The sequence below is a fragment of the Elephantulus edwardii genome, unplaced genomic scaffold (assembly GCF_000299155.1).
Source record: "Elephantulus edwardii isolate Elephantulus edwardi_28Jun2011 unplaced genomic scaffold, EleEdw1.0 scaffold00205, whole genome shotgun sequence".
Taxonomy (NCBI): Eukaryota; Metazoa; Chordata; class Mammalia; order Macroscelidea; family Macroscelididae; genus Elephantulus; species Elephantulus edwardii.
In genome coordinates, this window is record NW_006399955.1 from 5,567,504 (window position 1) to 5,586,936 (window position 19,433).

Genomic DNA, 19,433 nt, shown 5'->3' on the forward strand with positions numbered 1-19,433 from the left:
TTTGCCTTCAGGATTGCAGTGCAGCTTCTTACTACTAAGATGGGACACCCGATTTCTATCCATATAAATATATCTAGGTTAAGCTTGAAATTTAAAAAAGACAAATCATGCCAGAAGGCAAAAACTTCCCAGGTCAAACCCTAAAATAATGGGGGAGACATTTTCAAAATCCTGTGCCTGAGATTCCAAACTGCTTATCCTCGTGCTCCCTAGGGCTTCCTGAATATGAATCTTCAGGAGTGAGAACTGAGAATTTCTGTGCTTAAAAAATTGGCACAGATTATTTTTATAGACCACTAATATTTACAATGGCTGGAGGAAACCCCTGACATTTCAAAAGCAAGTATCTTAAAATTTGAAAGAAATTTCGATCTTAATTTTTCCTGAGAGAGTGCACTCATGGAATGCCTTTTGCTATCCAGTTATTAAGCAAAGACTATCTGTGGAAGATCAGACACTGTTTAGGCAGGAGAGATTCATTAGTGAACAAGACAAGCATTGTCCCCACCTGAAATAATATTATCTCCAACAAACGTTTTTTGCTTACCATTTCTTATGGGCAAATGTATGTTAAAATTGCCACTCTCTTGTTTTGTTAATGTTACAGAATTGTTCAGACTTCAACTGAAAGTTACCTTTCTTGTATTCCATTTTAATAACGTTAATGAACTGGATCCTGTCTATGTAAGAGAGCTTTTAGATAACAAACAAGGAACAGAACCTTCAATAGTGTCTTAGACCATTGCCAAGTTACTCTGAGGAAGAGAGCTCCAGTAAGTAGTCAGTGAAGGAGCAAAGAATTAGTGCCATAATTCGTATAACTTGCTCATATTTGTTCCTACAGTTGTTTAAAGCTCATAATTAATAAACAACAAGGACCATCCAAAATTCATTTTAGAAGTAATTACCATAAATGTAGCTGGAGTTAAAAGAGAAGATTTTGTCTTACATAAACTTCTCTTTTGTGACCATAGCAAACATCCTGAGAGGTCTAGGGATTCTCTAGACAGTTCTGAATTACCTCATTTATGCCAAATAATGGCCATGTATCAACAGAATATAAAAACTTACACCACACAGGAACGTAATTTGTTTTTCCAAGTCTTTCCGAATTCCTCCTTTTGAACTTTTTACCTTCTCACCTCTACTTTTCAAGAGACTGTTCACATGAGTCATCTTGACCACCTTTTCTTCCGTTCAGGAAGCATCTCTTCTACACAGTTAACACCTTCCTCGATGTTTCTTATCTTGTCCTGTCCTGTCTCTTCCTGATCCTTCTATTTCCTATCTCCCATCTTCTCCTCCCTACTATTTTATTTTCACCTTGTTTTTCTAGAAAAAGTGAAGTCTCTTTAAAAATTCTGGGGGAAAAACCCAAATAAATGCACTTTCCTGATTTCTGTATTTCTTGAATCCTATGTTTCCAGCCCTAGTGGCCTCATGGATAAGGAGTCACATTGCCAAACCAAAAGCAGGTGATTTGAACTCACCAAGCAGCTAACACAAGAGAAAGATGGGAAATCTCCTCCCATGCAATTTACTGCTTCTGAAAACCCACTGAAAGGCCAGCTATGAGTCAGCTTCGACTTGGCTGCACTAAACAACAACAACATAGTTCTAGACCTTAGTGGTGCTATGGTTAAAGCCACTCCACAGGAAAAAGATATGATTGCTTCCTTATTTAAAGATTTATAATCTATAGAACAAAACATGTCCTACAGGGTTGGTATGAGTTTGATCAACTCATTAGCTTTAAGTTATATTTCCTTTGAACAATAACTATCCCAAGGCTTCCCTTTCTAACCAAATTGCTTAACAAAATTGCTATAATTGAGTAGCCACCATCATCCAACATCATGGTGAACACACATATAAAGAGGCAGTACTCTTGTGATCATAGAGCTGTTTCTGGTTAACTTTCAGAAGCAGATGACCATGTTTATCTTAGTCTCATTCCGCACTAAAGCAATATGCAAGATTCAGACAGATGAGGGCTGTGGTCGAGGTGCATTGATCAAAAATGGATTTGGTTCTCCCACATGGAAAGAGAAAATTCTACCATTAAGCCACCATTGCTAATTGCTTAAATCAATACATAGCTCTCAGCAGTATTACATTTTTCCACCTTTCCCTCTTTCTCCAGTCCCTTCTTATTCCTTACAATCTCATTAAATAGTCTAAAAGAGCTCTAGTAGCCTAGTGGCAAGAAGCTGAGCTGCAATCCCGAAGGCACAAGGTTCTAATCCACCAGTTTCTCTGCTGGAGAAGGAGGCACAATCTCCTCCTGTGCTATTCATATTTGATTCAACAGTAAACAACAAGAAAACAAACAAACAACTTAATTTCCGCTGATCACATATCACATTCTTGATGGTGACATCTGAAGTATTGGTTGTGACTGACTCAATTCCAATTCATAACAACCACAAGTGTGCAGAGCAGAAGCACTTCAAAGAGTTCAAGGCTGTGACTTTTCAGAGCATAAAACTAGCCCTGTCTTCCAAGGTGCCTCTGTAGAGACTTAAACCGTTTATCTTTCTTGTTAACATCAACACCACCCACTTGACATGAAGTAACATTACGCACTCAATATTCATTGTTGCAGAGTCAGAATCAACTTATAGTTCACCCCTCCAGTGGGTTTTTGGAGGTTGTGCATTGCGTAGTAGGGGACTGTCCTTACTTCTGCAGAGCAGCTGACAAATTTAAACTGAAGGGAGGCATTTGGGTTATCAAGACAATTCCCTAAGGACTCTACCTGCAGAGTTCTGCTCTGAGGTGGTAGTAATAAAACTAACTATATAGACTGCCTATATTATGAACGAAGATATGTAGCTAGAATAGAATAAAAAGGAAGACGTAGAGGAAAGTATATACAAAGGAGGAAAATAGTGTAATTAGTAAAGAATACATAGCAAAGAGCAACTGGAGAGAAAATGTAACCAAAAAAGGCAGTATAGAAAGTGAAAAATCGACTGTATAAAAAAAGGTCTCCATCCTTACTCACTCTCCCTAAACAGGTCAGAGAGAATTATAAGTTCAATATATAAAACATATTTGGAAACCAGGTAGTTGCCAAGTGAAAAAAATCTATCTTAAGGAATTAAGGAGGAGTAACAGTTAAGGAAATAAAACTAGTAATACCATCAAATATGCACTCTTAGAGCATTGTGTTATGTACCATCAAGCTGAAACTGATTCATACCTGACCCTCCAGAAAATTTTCAAAGATTGTAAATTGCATGGGAAGAAATGACCTATCTTCCTCCCAGGGGGCAGCTGGTGGACTCGAACCACATGCCTTTGGATTGGAAGCCTAACCACTTACCATTGAACCACTGGATTTCCCTTTTTTTAGATTAGATTAAGAAATTACACTGCTTGCAGTACATCGGCCAGTGGTAGACTACAAGGACCTAAGTTACACTGAATACAGAGGAAGAAAAAACCTGAAGAATAATAAAAAGGAGTGAGTAGGTGAACTCTTTCAAGGGTCCAAGTTTTTACATCATATTACTCATTAAACAGGCAGGTGCCTGCTCTTTCCTTCAGGGGAAAGAATAATGATGGGCTACACCCTTCTTTCAGATGAGATAAATCATTTTGAGGGTGCAGACAAGGAAGGTGGCAACCATACTTTAGGTTTTTATTTTATGACTGTGGCATCTGGTTCCAAAATATCTGAGAAACTGTATGTACATTATCCAAAGGATCAAGCCCCTCTTGATCATTATTTTTACACAAAGAGCTTGCAACTTCTACATTTAACAAATACTCCTTCCCTCTCAGAGGTGTTTTTACAAATGTACAATGCTATTTCCCCTTTCTTTATAACATTTTGTTTTAAACTGGAAAAGCAGCACTTAACAAAAATTCCTCCTGTGAAGATGAGCTGTTGACAAATATGTAAATGATGTGTGTTATTGGAGCAAAACCGTACATATTTGTGCAAGAGATGTGGTGTTGGAGAAAGAACCATTCTGATGACAGGGTACAAAGAACTGGAGGTAAAGTCTGGTGATCTTGGCCAAATCATTTGGCTTCTGAGTAAAATTTTCTTTAATTGATAAATCAAGAAACAAAGATCCATCTTCAAGTGCACAAAAAACTTTAAAATACTAGATGTAATGTAATCTAATGTCATGATAATTCTCACCATGGCTTAAGTGACTAGAAATACCTTTTAAATAAAAGTTCTACACTTCATAATAAGTTGATATTCTTATTTGAGACAAAGAATTTTATTTCTTTTTCAGTTTGAGAACTTGAGGTGATGGGACAAAGTATGCTATCTTATTTAGAAAATATTTTGGAAAAGATATTTTTAAAAACCAAATGACAGGTACAAAAATCACACGCAGAAGCTGTTATACTGTCTTTGAATTTTGCTAAGCCAAAATATATTTAAAGGATTAATTTCCTATTTAGTTAGACTCGAATCAGTGAAATTTATTGCATATCTTCATTCAAAAGTTGTTTTGATTCTTATGGGAGCTAAGGTATCATGCATTTCGTTCTATTTGCCCTAAAGAATAAGATGAATACCCAGTGAATCACGTCAATTTAGTCAGGCTTGATGAAAGACTGCAAATCAGTAAATTATAAGCAGATTAAATTAATTATGGGTGGAGTATGTTATTCAACTTGTATGATATTTATCTTGAATTATTTCAGTTGATCTACTTTTTTATACTTCAGCATTAAGTGTCAAGCAGATAGAAAGAAATCACCATATAATACAAGTTATTATCTGAGCTTTGCTTTTAAAAAATATTTTAAGAACTAGATAGTTTCAGTAAGTTAGAACATTAAAATAGATTTAAGTTAATATTCAATTTCCAAAATTCCCTATTCTTTTCTGAAGTTTGAGGTAGACATATTCCATATATTTAATATAAAAAAAAAATAAAGGTGATAAATGCTTACTTGCAGTCTAGTAGTGACGATTCAGCCAGTTGGCATAACCTCTTTTATAAGCTTAATGTCCTACAGCTCAGTGAGGTGAACTGCATATGGGATCTTAAAAGCTTTTGAGTGCCTAAAATACAGCTATTGGTATGTATTCATCTGAATCAAAAGGGGCACAAAAAGGAATCAAATTCTTAAAGAAGAAACTAGTTTACAAACCAAGCTCCCAAAGGGCCTACAACCTCATCTATTCTGATAGAACCAGATGACGCCTGGCTATCACTACCTTTTTTCCCCCCTGACCAGGGACACAGTAATTGCTCTGGGACAGAATGGACGAAAAACACAGAACATAGCTCAGTTCTTAAAAAAAGAAAAAAATAAATAAAATTTAAAAAGTATGAATTTACCGGACCAACTGAAACTACAGGAATTGTCCTTCTCCAATATTACTGTTCTGGTTATCCTTTAAACTTTGTATGAAACCAAACCTGAGTTCACGTTTCAGTTAAATAACAAATTGGCTCATGAAATAGCAAATCGCCTATGTAAAGTGGTCTTTTAAAAAAACAATCTACAAGAGAAAAAGTGTTTGATATTTACCCTAAAGAAAAAAAAATGAGAAAGAAATTGGGGCAGAGGAGGCAGGAAAGGATGATAGATAAATGGAAACGGAACAATGAGAATAGGAATAATGATTATATTAACACATTGGGAAAGAATGGAACCACTGTCTTGGGGGAAAAAAAGAAACTGTTAAAGGTGAATGTAACACTAGTAACACAATAAAATGGTGTAATTAAAAATGCATACTAACCATGTGGAGCCAGAAAGACCAGCAAGGTAGGTAGCACAATCCACAACCCCTGATTCATACAGTGCCTTCATCACACCTGAGAATCCCACCATGGCTCGGAAGCCACCACCTGAGCCCAATATGGCAACCACAGGCACCTGAAATGAGGAAACAAAGAATTCAGATGTGAAGAAGAAAATCATAATTTCTTATAGTCTCTATTTTTTTTTTAAATTTTGTACTATTTTATTTGTATTAGCTTGCCTCCAGAAACCCTATGAACCTGGAGAGAGAATGAAAGACACCCAAGCGTTGAGGACTCTCCTTCTTAGGGTCGCTATGAGTCACCTGCCACTTGACGGCACTTAACAAGAATATCAACATAGAGAGAGAGAGAGAGATCAGCTGGCCCAGTGGACAGAAGGTGATGCTACCAAGCCAAAGGTGGGTGACTTTTATTCCTCAGCCCTCGGGCCTTTCATTGTTTTTTGTTCAGACATTCCCCTAGATCGTATAGCCCTGGTGTACAAGTTGCCGTCCCGTGGTTGCTTGTGGTTTCTGTGAGGCTGAACCATGTGACACGGATGTGTCAAATGTGTTAATGGTTGGCTACCCAATGGGGACTGAGAGTGGGGTGGAGTTCCTCTATTAAAACAAGCAAGGAATGGCATCCACTTCCAAATAGCTTGCCTCCGGAAACCCTATGAACCTGGAGAGAGGGTGAAAGACACCCGAGTTGAGAACTCTCCTTCATAGGGTTGCTATGAGTCGCCTGCGACTTGACAGTACTTAAACAACAAAAACAACAACTATTTTATTTACAAAATTTGAATACATTGTTTTTGAAAACAGATTCTTCCAATTTCCCTCACCTCCCTCAACCATCAAATTATACAACTCCATGAATACTCCCCCTCCCCCTGCACATCCTCATCCCTCTGCTTCCACCCTTCCCCACCCACCTTGGATCCTTATTATACAATCATGGTTTTATACAATATTTGTCCTGGTGGGACTGATTTAGTTCACTTAGTATAATGCTCTCCAATCCCTCCCAAGTTAGGTAACAATTTACAAAGTTATTGCTCCTGTGTGCTGTGAAGTATTCCATTGTGTGAATGTACCATAATTTCTCAATCCATTCGTTTGTGGTTGGACATTTGGGATGTTTCCATGTTCCTGCAATGGTGAATAACACTGCTATGAACATTAGTGTGCAAATCTCCTTTGGTTTCTCAGTTCTCATTTTCTCAGGGTATATTCCAAGTAGTGGAATTGCTGGGTCATACAGAATTTCTACGTTCAGCTTTCTGAGGAAGAGCCAAACTGCCTTCCAGAATATTTGTACCATTTTACAATCCTACCACAATGTATAAGAGTTCCTTTCTCACCACACCCCCTCCAACATTTATTACTTGATGCCCTGTTAAACTTTGCCACTGTTACTGGACTGAGATGGTATTGATTTACATCTCTCTTATTGCCATTTCTTCTTTCTTACTGAGCATTTCTTCATGTGTCTGTTCGCCATTCTAATATCTTCCTCTGTGAAAATTCTTTCCATATGTTTTGTCCGCTTTGCAATTAGGTTCTCAGTCTTTTTCTTGTGGAGACCCGGGAATATTCTGTAAACTTTCATTATAAGACTCTTGTCTGAGAGTCTCTATTTTTATATTGTATATTCTCTATCATAGGGCTGTAAACTCCCTTATATATTTTTTAATTGTCTGTGCATTGTGTGTTCACTAACATTAATTATAATATTTCTAATTTCTTATCATGCATTCATGCCACATTGTCCTTCCACCCACCCATCCTAATAAGCATTATTTGTCTATGAATTTATTTTCTACGTCCCATCTCTCCCTTCCTAGTAATCATACTGTATTTATTCCATTTGTAAAGCTTTCTCTACCTTTTTATAAAATGATCTTATACAGTATTTGCCATTTTGTGTGACTGACTTATTTCACATAGCATAGTATCTTCTAGACTTATCCACACTGTGTAATGTTTCACTAATTCCTCATTGTTTTTTCAATTATGCATAGGTAACGCCTTGTGTGAATGTACCATATTTTCTCCATTCATTCTTTTCCACTGATTTAACTTATGCCTTTATGTGATATAATTTACTTAAGGAAAACAACCTTACATATATGGAAAAGAAAGTAAATGATGAATGTGAAGTATGCACTATAAAAATGACTAGTCTATTTCTAATAATAGCAATAACATTATATTTCTTCAGTGTCTTGGTTTTGACCTTATTTCAGAAGTGGGGTTTTATGTTATTTTCTCAGCAATCTAGTGAGATGAACAGAAGAAAAGAACCTGCCTGCCAATTTTTACCAAAGAAAGCTATGAAAAGATGATGTTATTTGCTAAATATCTGCTTGTGATAATCTCGAGTTGCAAATTCTCAGTGCAAACCCTTACTGTTATTTTTGCTTATTTGTTTCAACATACATATATTATTCAAGGCATAAAAAGCACTTGATAAAAAAAATTTTTTAAAAGCACTTGATGAATTTAGTAATGCCTACAGATTTAATTTGTGCTTCTTTTAATACACACATTCAATAAAATCAGTTACTCATAGCAGTTTGGTGAATAGTCAGTCCATCATTTGTTCCACTGCTAACCAAAATTAATTAAGCAGTCTTTGTGAATCTGACGTTGAGAGTAGATATAGAAAATATAATTGATTTAGATTAGCAAAAACATAATAATAATTAGATAATGATAATAGTTATAGATGTAATTCATTAAGTAAAATTTCATAAGAACTTTGTTAGAATTTTATTAAAATTGTTCTATTTAATATTTCCTCAAAACCCTACAAAATTTTTATTTTACACATGAGGAAGCCAAGACTCCAATGACAGTACCTTTCAACAAAGTCATACAACTATAACTAAAAGAATAAAGATGCATATCCTAGGGGATATAATTCTGAATTCAGGCTCATGCTACCTTGCCATACTTCAATAAAGAGTTGTTGTTGTTGTTGTTATATAGCTGTCGAGTCAGCTGTGACTTATAACAACTCTATGCACTATAACTTTGAACCCTGCCCTATCTTGAACCAGTCTCGCTGTCTCCAACAAATTTATTCCCATTTCTCTAATTACTGTGTCAATCCATTTCATGTGGGGTCTTCCTCTCCTACACTGTCCCTCCAATTTTCCAATTATGATGTTCTTCTCTAAAGATTGGTCCCTCCTGACAACATGCCCAAAGTATGTTACTGGCTGGAGAAAGCATGAAGTCTATAGTGCGTGTGGGCAATGTGGATCAGAACTGAAGAAGTCCAGGAAAATATCACAGACAAAACTAAGAGAGATTGATGCTTAATTTTATAAATGATCAGACACTCCATGGAAATTTGAGAGTAGAAAAGAAGTAGATTGTTCTTCCAACAGAAGAAAAAGGAGACAGAAGACACAGTGACTGGCCATAACATATTTAGGGAAGGTAAGACTGTCATACTTTTTCTGGTTCCTAACTATTATTGCCTAAGAGGGTTGCTAGCTATCCTTCAGAAAATAATTCTCAAATTATGCCTCACTTTCAGGAAATCCATTAGGTTAGAAATATATTCCTATTAACATGAAGATGATATTTGACTTTTCATTTTGATTCTCTCAGAAGTGTAAATGGAATTTTACAGAAAAGGGGAAACGACCTATTATAATGCAACTGACTGAAGGAGAATTGAGATATGAGAATCCAGCTGTCCTCTGTTAATACAGACCAACAAAAATACTTGTAAAAATGTAAACTGATGCTACTCGTCTCAACTACTGGGGAGGTAGGTGAAAAATATACTTATATTCATAAAAGAGGTTGCTTATGATTCTGTTACTACTACTATTTAAAATAGTAGTTATTCTCTGTTTTATTACAGGAGGTATTGGTCGAAATAACCCACATAAATAAAGCACCTCTGATATTTTCAAAGCTTTTTTTTCTTATCTTGAATTGGGGCCTTGGGGGGAAAAAAAAAAGTAAAGAACTTTCAAAAATCTTCTCGGAAAATTCCCAGCTTATTGAGAACAGCTGCTGATAGGGAGGTATAGCCAAATAGCTGAGGTCAAGGGAGGTTTTACATTCTTGTTCCATCAAAAATTATGAAGACATTTTAGATGAAGCAAAAGATAGCACAGGAAGCAATCCCAAGCTTTGTAAGAGATAAACAAGCTCATGTGGGCGAAAACTGAACCTCATCTCATAAGTGGAGATGTTGTGATGGGGACGTCAGGCTTAAGAAAGACCCAAAGTACAGTCATTTTTCAGGCTTTATGTTGTATTAGTGAAAATGTCTAATTGGAGGAATAAACATACAAGGCAAAATATGCATAAATGACTTCAAGTACTTTCGACAGTTCAATCATATCTCTAATGGTCAGCTTTGCTCAGCTTTTGAGACCCTAAGTGTATGAAAAGTGAAATAGAATCAAGGCATATTTGCATGTAGACTCTAACACTCAGTGGGTGATCTGATGCTTGAAGTGTAAAAGCAGGAGCGTAGTCAGTTTGCTAAGGTTTCTGGACACTAGCAGGGGCTGTTGCTGAGGCTGGGGAAAACCCCACAGACTAGGCAACAAGGCTGAAGATGATGTTCCCACCCAATCTCAGAAATATTATATAGACAAGAATAATGTATCATGGTCCAAGTATTGAGATCCACATAACAATGTGATGGGCATATATGCATGGAATCAGTGTTTAGAACTGTTGCTGTTAGTTGCTGGAGAGTGGCTTCCGGAACATAGCTTCTTTATAAAACCCTACCCAATCCTTCTCCATCTTCACAATTTCTGCTGTCCTGAAACCCACACTTGTAGCCCTTATGTCAATTCATTTTGTTGAAGATATTTCTCTTCTGTACTAACCCTCTACTTTTCCAACTTTCCCTCCACTTTTCAACTTTCCTTCTCCAGGGATTGGCCTCTCCTGATAAAATGCTCAAAATATATTTAGAGCTATCTCATTGTCAGTGAGTCCATCCTGATGCATAGGGTGTTTGAAGTTATGAATATTTATAAGAGTGCTAGTAGCATAGGCGTAGAGCATTTCCTGTTGTTGTTATGTGCCATAGAGTTGTTTGCGACTCATAGCGACCCTATGTACAACAGCCCTAAACCCTGCTCTATCTTGTGCCAATCGCACTGCCTCTGACACACCCAGCCCAATTACCCCAGTCACTGAATAAATCCACCTCATAGAGGGTCTTCCCCTCCTGTGCGGTCCTTCCACCCTCCCAAGCATGATGTCCCTCTCCAAATCTTTACAACATGTCCAAAGTATGTCAGATGAAGCCTAAGAATTCTTGCCGCCAAGAAGCAGCCTAATTTAACCCTCTCCATGATGAATCTGTTTTCTTAGCAGTCCATGGTACCCTCGATACTCTTCTCCAGCACAAGAGCTCAAAAGCATCAATTCTCCTTCTATCCTCCCTAGTCATTGTCCAACTCTCTGATGCATAACAAGTGATTGCAAAGACCATGGCCTGTATCAGATGCACCTTAGTCTCCAGAATGACACCATTCTCTTCAGTACTTTGGAGAGGTCCCTAACAGCAGACTTTCACATCACAATACGTCTCTTAATTTTCTGGCTGCTGGTACTAAGAGTGTTGACTGTAGAGTCAAGCAGACTAAAGCTGTGAACAATCTCAATCTCTTCATTCATCCTGATGCTGCCAATTGGTCCAGTGGTGAGAATCTTTGTCTTCTTGACATTGAGCCTCAATCCATATTGTAGGCTGCAGTCCTTGACACTCTGCAGCAGGAGCTTCAGGTCCTCTTCAGTATCAGCAAGCAGGGTTGTGTCATCTGCATAACGCAGATTGTTGATATATTTTACAATAATCCTGATGCCACACTTCTCCTCATAGAGCTCAGCCTCCCGGATAATCTGTTCTTCATACAGGTTGAAAAGGACACATCCCTGGCATACACCCTTCCCAATTTGAACCATGTAGTGTTTCCTTATTCTGTTCTGACAACTGCCTCCTGGTCCAAGTATAGGTTTCGCATTCAACCGATCAAATGTTCTGGGATTCCCATTCTTCTCAGTGTCAGCCACAGTTTGTTATTATCCACACTGCTAACTAATATATTTCAAGCTTCTGGCACTTTTTTTGTGTGTTTGTTTCTTTTTTGTTGTTGTTGTTTCCTGCACTATTAATCTACCAATGGCTCCTAAGGAGAAACACAGGCAGTCTCTACAACAGAGGCTTTCTGTCAGTTGGAACTGAGTCCACAACAGTAAGTGAAATGAAATCGTTACAGGAGAAAACCACATATTTTATTCTGGAGAGCATCAGGTGGACTCAGACTGCTTATGCCACAGGATTTCTTAATATTTACAATCAGAAGTGCTAAAATGACCTCAGATTAGAAAGCACATTCACCAGCATTCCATATAATGACATGCCCCCAGGAGCATCGGACGCCGAGCAGGAGGACCACGAGGGCTTCGTGGAACCCAGCTCACCAGGCCAGGAGCAGCTGAGCTGCCAAGTCCGGTGCGAAGACCCCCAAGGTCTGATGCAGAGCCCCGTGGCTGGCACCTTCTCCTACGTGGTGCAGGACAGGAACTGTGAGAACATCTCCTTCATCAGCCGCCCGTGGCGCATCGTGGACGGCCAGCTGAACGCGCCCGTGTGCAAGGGCATGATGGAGGCCGTGCTCTACCACATCATGTCCAAGCCTGGCATCACCGAGAGCTCCCTGCTGCAGCACTACGACGGCGGGCGGCGTCCTGCAGCCCGTGGCCGTGCTCGAGCTGCTCCAGACTCTCGAATCCCTCGGCTGCGTGAGGAAGCGCACGGTGTGGAAGCCCTCAGCTGCCTCGCTCTTCTCGAAGCCCCTCATAGAAGAGCCAGACGCACCCTCCAGCCCAGGCGAGAGCCCCACTGCCTTCTACGAGCCCACGCTGGACTGCACCATCCGCCTGGGCCGAGTCTTCCCCGACGAGGTCAACTGGAACAAGTGGGTCCATTTCTGAGGCCCACGGGGCCATCCCCTCCCCGCCCAGCCACCACTGTCCCCACCTCGGGCAAAGGGCATCACCCTGCACCAAACATAGTCTGTGGCTGAGCCCAGGGCTCGAGCCACTGAGCTGATAGCTGTCCCACCCCGGAGCTCTGGGGAAAGGACTCTGCCACAACTCCCTCCCTGGAGCCCCTCTGGGCTGTCCTCGGGACCCTGGTCACCCCCTAGAAGTTGGTGCTTCTCGTCCCAGCCGGGCTGGGATGAGCTGGGCCAGCTGTGAGGCTCTGGTGCCCTCTCCACTCTGCCCCAATCTCTTCTCTGGGTCTCTAAGTCCCCTCTTATGGGCACACTCCCTGCTCTAAATGGTGCCCTGGGCCCTCTCTCTGGAAGCAGGATGATGGTGGGGAGCTCAAGGTATCCTCAAGGGCTTGTGTCCCAGGGCTCCCCAGGTTTGGCTGCCTTTGGAAACAGCTGTGTTGATCTAAGGTGGGCCTGAGAGCTCAGGGCCACCAGGGTTTGCCCCGTCGGCATACGTCTCACACAGCCTGGAAGATCCTGACCACGGGGTGTGCCTGGTCTGTGTAAGCTTCATGCAGCCTGGGAGCTCAGGGCCACTGCAATTTGTCTGGTCTGCGTCCACCTCACACAGCCTAGGAGCTCGGGGCTGCCAGGATTTGCCATCTGTGTGCGACTCGTGCAGCCTGGGAGCTCAGGGCACCGGGGTTTGCTCAGTCTGCTGGGGTTTGCCTGGTGGCGTACACCTCACACAGCTCCAGCCACTCCCAGAAGCCCACACGCCACCTCTAGCAGGAGCTATGTACCCGCTGCCGCGCTTCCTGGACAGCGAGTTAAGACTTGCCTTGTGTCTGGACCTTCCGAGGAAGTCCAGAGGGGAGTCCCCCGCGGGGCCTGTGCTAGTCCCCAAGTCAGGCCTCGACCCCCTCCCACCACCCTCTCACTAGCTGGTGCACCCCATAGTCTAGAAACGAGGAGCCCTTTCAACTTATGTTTTGTTCTTTCAATCTCTTTCCTGATTTTAAAAAAAGGCCCCGGCATGTATTTATTTTCTTTTTTTTTTTAATTAAAGTTGAGCGAAACAAAAAAAAAAAAATTGTTCTATACTCATGTAAAGATGTGATCTAACTTTGATTTAAAAGGCATGAGTAAAGTAAAATATGTAAGCATATACAAGTGCTTAGAAGTTGTCAGAAAGTGCTAAATTAAATAAACTAAGAAAGTGGGTGATAAAAGTGGATGATTGGAATACTATACAGCACTGAATGCAACAAAAGTAGCAACAAAGCCAGGTAAGCATTTATGAAGTTAGAACAAGGACAACAGATTTGAGTTAAACTTTGAAAAGGGGTTGAGTTTATAGGCAAAAATGTAGTATTACTGCTTTAGTAGCCTGTTTAGTAGGGAATTGACAGGAAGTTAAAATCCACTAGCTGTTCCTCAAGAGAAAGATATGTAATCTTCTCTCTAAAAATTATAGTCTCTGCCAATACACTGGAGGGTCAGCTTGGAGTATGTTACAACTAAAAGGCAATGAGTTGTTTATTGTTTGTTAAGTGTTACGCATGGAGCTCTGGTGGTATAGAATTTAGAGAGTTACACAGCCAGATAAAAGACTGTGCCTTTCTGAAATTTTAATCCACCAGTGGTGCCAAAGAAAAAAGATGAGTGCTCTCCTGCCACACCTTGGAAATCCACGGGAGGGTCAGCTATGAGTTGTATCCAATGCAAAGGCAAATGAGAAGAAGTAGTAGTAGTTGTAGTAATAATATGTAATGAGCATTGGACTTAAGGTCAAGCCAATAAAGCCATAAGCTGATAAAGACTACATGGTTTTGGAGCCAGCTAAGTCTTATTACATGTCTGTTATGGTAAGGAGACTAAGAGTTTCCAAATAGAGACAACAACAACAACAACAAATGTCATGGTTCACAATATAGTCAGAGGAAGTTATGTGCTTATATTTAAAGATAATTTGAGGGAATTCTGGCCTACTGACCTGGTTACTGATACAATTATATTATTAAAAATAACAGTAACTTCAATACAGACAGTTCAGAATTAAAAATAAGTCTTAATAACAAATTCCACCGTTAATCATACACTTAATACACAGACTAGGCTATTTAACTAGATAGGATTTAACAAGAAATACTGGGTAATTGAACAGAAGACTCTCTTGAATGTTCAGACAATTTCCCATATATGATTCATAAACCAATTTGTTGTGGTTGTTGCTATTGTATATGCTGTTGAGTCAGAACCAACTCATAGCTGACCCTCCAGAGAGTTTTCAGAGGCAGTTTAGGGATACCAGCACAACTCCTTACCTCTAGGCCTCCAGAGTTCCCTATAACAAATACATAATTGTCATTGTCTTAGGTGCTGTTGGGTCAACAACAGCTCATAGTGACCTTATGCATGATAGCTCTGAACCCTGCCCCATCTTGGGTCAACCTCACTGTTTATGCTCTGTTATTGTTGTTAGGTGCCATCAAGTCATAGACAACTCATAATTGCACTGGCAAGCAAAAGATTGTGGTGGTTCAAAGCCACAAGCACCAATGAATCACCTCTGCCCATTAAAATTTATAGCCCTGGAAACCTGCAGAATGTTGCTATGAGTTGGAATCTATTAAATACCAGTAAAGGTTTTTTATCTGCATTTATGCTTTTAGGAATTTTCTAGCAATTACTACATATTAAACTAGATTTCATGTACTATGCTGCTCACTGTTTTTGTTATTTAAATATGACTGTTATTTCAGATACCTGAATTACAGATCAAACAAAATGTCATACATAAAATTGAATAGTGAAATATCTGTGCAAATAACTGCCTTTATTTATTGAACAAAGATTAGTCTTATTTTCATTCATTATTTGGTTTTGAGGTACAATTTGAGGTAAATGGGCAGTTCGGTGGTGCAGTAGACTAAGTGTTGGGCAAAGTGGCGACTCTATAGGAGAGAAATGAGGCAGTCTGACCCCTCAGAAAAGTGACAACGCTGGAAACCCTGTGAGCGCTTCTGCTCTATCATTAGTTGTAAAACAAGTTGTAAAACACATATTCTCTCTCATTCCCATTAGTCATACCTTACTCATAGCTGACCCTCCAATGGTTTTCTGAGCCTGTAGATCACACCAGAGGAGAAAGGGGATTACTCATCTCTCCCCTGCGGAGTTGCCTTTTGATTTGAACCAAGCAAAAGGCTCAGTCTTTAGATGATTGCCAAAGTCCCAAGGGCTACACCACCACAGCTCCTTTGGATGTGTTACCGATAACACATAGAATATTTTTCTAAGTGACTTTTGAAAAAAAAGAGAGATTATGTGGGTCAGAGCTAGAGAGAAGTTGTGATTCTAAAGTGGGGTCTGTAAGACCCTACAGCTGCTAGCTCACAAAGCACCACTGTCTCTAAAAACAAATATCCTGTGCTTTGCCCACAGCTAACTTTGCGGTCTGAAAAGAAGAAAATCCTCCTTGAGGTCAACCTACTTAGACACAAAAATAATGGATAGAACTCTACAATCTTGTAGACTTTTGTTACTAATGACATTCTAGGTTCCATACTCGTATGACATATGCTTGCTGAAACTGAAGAGGACCTCATGCACTTGCTGCTAAGGGTCAAGGACTGCAGCCTACAATATGGATTGAGGCTCAATGTCAAGAAGACAAAGATTCTCACCACTGGACCAATTGGCAGCATCAGGATGGATGGTGAAGAGATTGAGATTGTTCACAGCGTTAGTCTGCTTGGCTCTACAATCAACACTCTTGGCACCAGCAGCCAGGAAATCAAAAAGCGCATTGCCATGGGAAAGTCTGCTGTTAGGGACCTCTCCAAAGTGCTGAAGAGCAGTGGTGTCTCTCTGGAGACTAAGGTGCGTCTGATACAGGCCATGCTCTTCGCAATCACCTGTTATGCATCAGAGAGTTGGACAATGACCAAGGAGAATAGAAGGAGAATTGATGCCTTTGAGCTGTGGTGCTGGAGAAGAGCATTGAGAATACCATGGACTGCTAGGAAAACAAACAGATTTGTCCTGGAGAGGGTTAAACCGGGTGGCTCCTTGGAGGCAAGGATTCTGAGGCTCCGTCTAACTTACTTTGGACATTTTGTGAGGAAAGACCGGTCCTTAGAGAGGGACATCATGCTTGGGAGGGTGGAGGGACGGCGCATGAGAGGAAGGCCCTCTATGAGGTGGATTGATTCAGTGACTGGGATAATTGGGATGGGAGTGTCAGAGACAGTGCGATTGGCACAGGACAGAGCGGAGTTTAGGGCTGTTGTACATAGGGTCACTATGAGTCGCAGGCAACTCGACGGCACATAACAACAACAACAACATGTTCATGAACTATATAAAAAGACACCCATACTCATAGAGTTTGAATCAAAGCAATACTCTTATCAGGTTTCTAAGGTTCTAAATCATTATCAGAGAAAACTGTCCGTTTTTCTCCTGTAGAGCAGCTGACAGATTTGAACTGTGATCTTTAGCTTTGTAGCATCAGGGCTTCTTCTTAAAATGAAAGGAAGGGACTCATGAAAAAAAACAAACAAACAAAAAAACTAAAAACACCACATCAACCCAACAACCAAACCAAAACAAATGCACAAGATATTATAAGATAATACACCTGTTCTGTATGACACTGTATGGTATCATGACATTATGCACGCATCAAACCCCTTAGGACAGCATAGTAGAACACAAAACATAGGTCCTAATAGATGTGAATTAGTAATCTATCAATATTGGCACATCAGCTGTAATAATAGGAGGCACTATGACACAGAACAGAGGCATATAAGAACTCTCAGTACTTTGAACAAAATTTTTCCATAAACCTCAAAACAAGTAAAAAAAAAATCACTGTGCTTTCCTTCTACCTTTGCATTTTAGAAAGAAATTTGTTACAGCGTTATCTACAATACCAAAGAGTTAGAAATAATTTAAGTGCCCATCAACGGATGAATGACTAGAGAAACTGACACATTTACACAATGGAATTTCACGCATTAGCTAAAAATATTCAAGGATACATGAAATACTATACAACATGAATGAATCTAGGAAAAATTGTGCTGAGTGACATAAATCAAGCACAAAAACACAAGTACAATTTAATACAACTATTATAAAATGTTAAAGAAAGGTTTACCTCTACATAGAAGCAATCTTAGAGATTGAAAAAAGGGAAAATGGGAGTATAAATTAATAAACAGATAAATTAATGAAGGGAAAGGCAATATTTAATAGTGGGTTGATTGATTAGATATTACAATCAATTCATTACACTAATCAATATTAATTAATGTTATAAAGCAAAAGGATATGAATGATCATAAATCAATATGATTTGTAAACTATCATTCAAATTTAAAACAGGAAAGAAACTAGAGGTATCCAACTGTCCTAGTTGCACTTGGCAGCCCAAAGGCAGGTGGTTCAAATCCACAAACTGCTTTGAGAGAGAGATGGGCAATCTCCTTCCATGCAATTTACAGTCTCTGAAAACCCACTAGAGGGTCAGCTATGAAGTAGTTTCTATTAGATGGTACATAACAACAACAACATGCATCTGATTCTTTCATGGGTACATTCATAAAAAAGTATTGATTTTTATCTCCAGTCCTCAGAAGGAAGTAATTATTATTTCCATTTGTCAAATGAGGAAATCAAACTCACAGGATACCTTAAGTACAGACAACAAGTAGGAAGTATGACCGTGTCTGAGATGAGATATAACTGACAGAGAAACTCATGTTCCTTCCTCTTGGCCATTATGCAGAAAGAGAGGGGTGACTCTTATGGAGAAAACTATTCAATCCTGAAACAAACTATCTTTCAAATTTGTGTTTCACTTAAGTGATAGGATTACAATTCTGCATAATAAGTGAAGACTAAATTTAGGTGATTTAATGGTTTTGATTATTTCTCTGAAATGACTTTTAAAAAATAACTGATGTCTAAATAGGTAGTAGCTGTTAGACCTAAATCTAAAGCAAACAACCAGCATGGTATAGAAATACCATTTGACTGAGCAATTCCACTACTGGAAATTTATCCTAAAGAAACTATAACTGCTACCCAAGCAGATATATGCACACCCATGTTTATTGTGGCTTTGTTGGCAACAGCAAAGAGCTGGAAACAACCCAAGTGCCCATCAACAAACAAATGGATAGAGAAGATTTGGTATATTCACACAATGGAATGCTATGAGGCACTGAAAAACAAGGAACTCATGAAACATTATTCAAAATTGGTGACTCTGGAGGACATTATGCTGAGTGAAATATCTCAGTCATAAAAGGACAAATATTGCATAGGGCCACTGTTGTAAAATGAGACTGACATTAGGGTTGAGGCAAGGCTGAGAAGGAGGGGAGGAATGAGGTATACTGCATTAAAAGAGATGAGGGAGAGAACTGTTTAAAAGAGATATGTGAGTGGGTATTATTGTCATGACAGGAGCCCAGAAACAAGGCTACACAGTGGGGTGGACTTGGGGGCAGGAATTGCATAACAATGAGTTTTTCTTTTACTTTTCAAGGAGAAGAGTGAATTGGGGGAGGGGTGGACAGGGGGAAAAGTGCAACAGGAAACCCTGAATCTGTAAACTTTCATTAAAGTTAATAAAAACAAACAAACAACAACAACAAAAAAACAGTAAGCTGTGCTGCCAACTCAAAGGC

At 39.5% G+C, this 19,433-nt stretch overlaps 1 protein-coding gene across 1 annotated transcript in view; it reads right to left on the reverse strand.

Annotated features, from left to right (window-relative positions):
* LOC102855284 (cytosolic phospholipase A2-like) overlaps positions 1 to 19,433 on the reverse strand; it is a 167,359-nt gene that overhangs the window by 73,829 nt on the left and 74,097 nt on the right. The window contains exon 7 of the mRNA XM_006897197.1: positions 5,726 to 5,862. Coding sequence (XP_006897259.1) covers positions 5,726 to 5,862 — 137 coding nt within the window. The remainder of the gene's footprint in view (positions 1 to 5,725; positions 5,863 to 19,433) is intronic.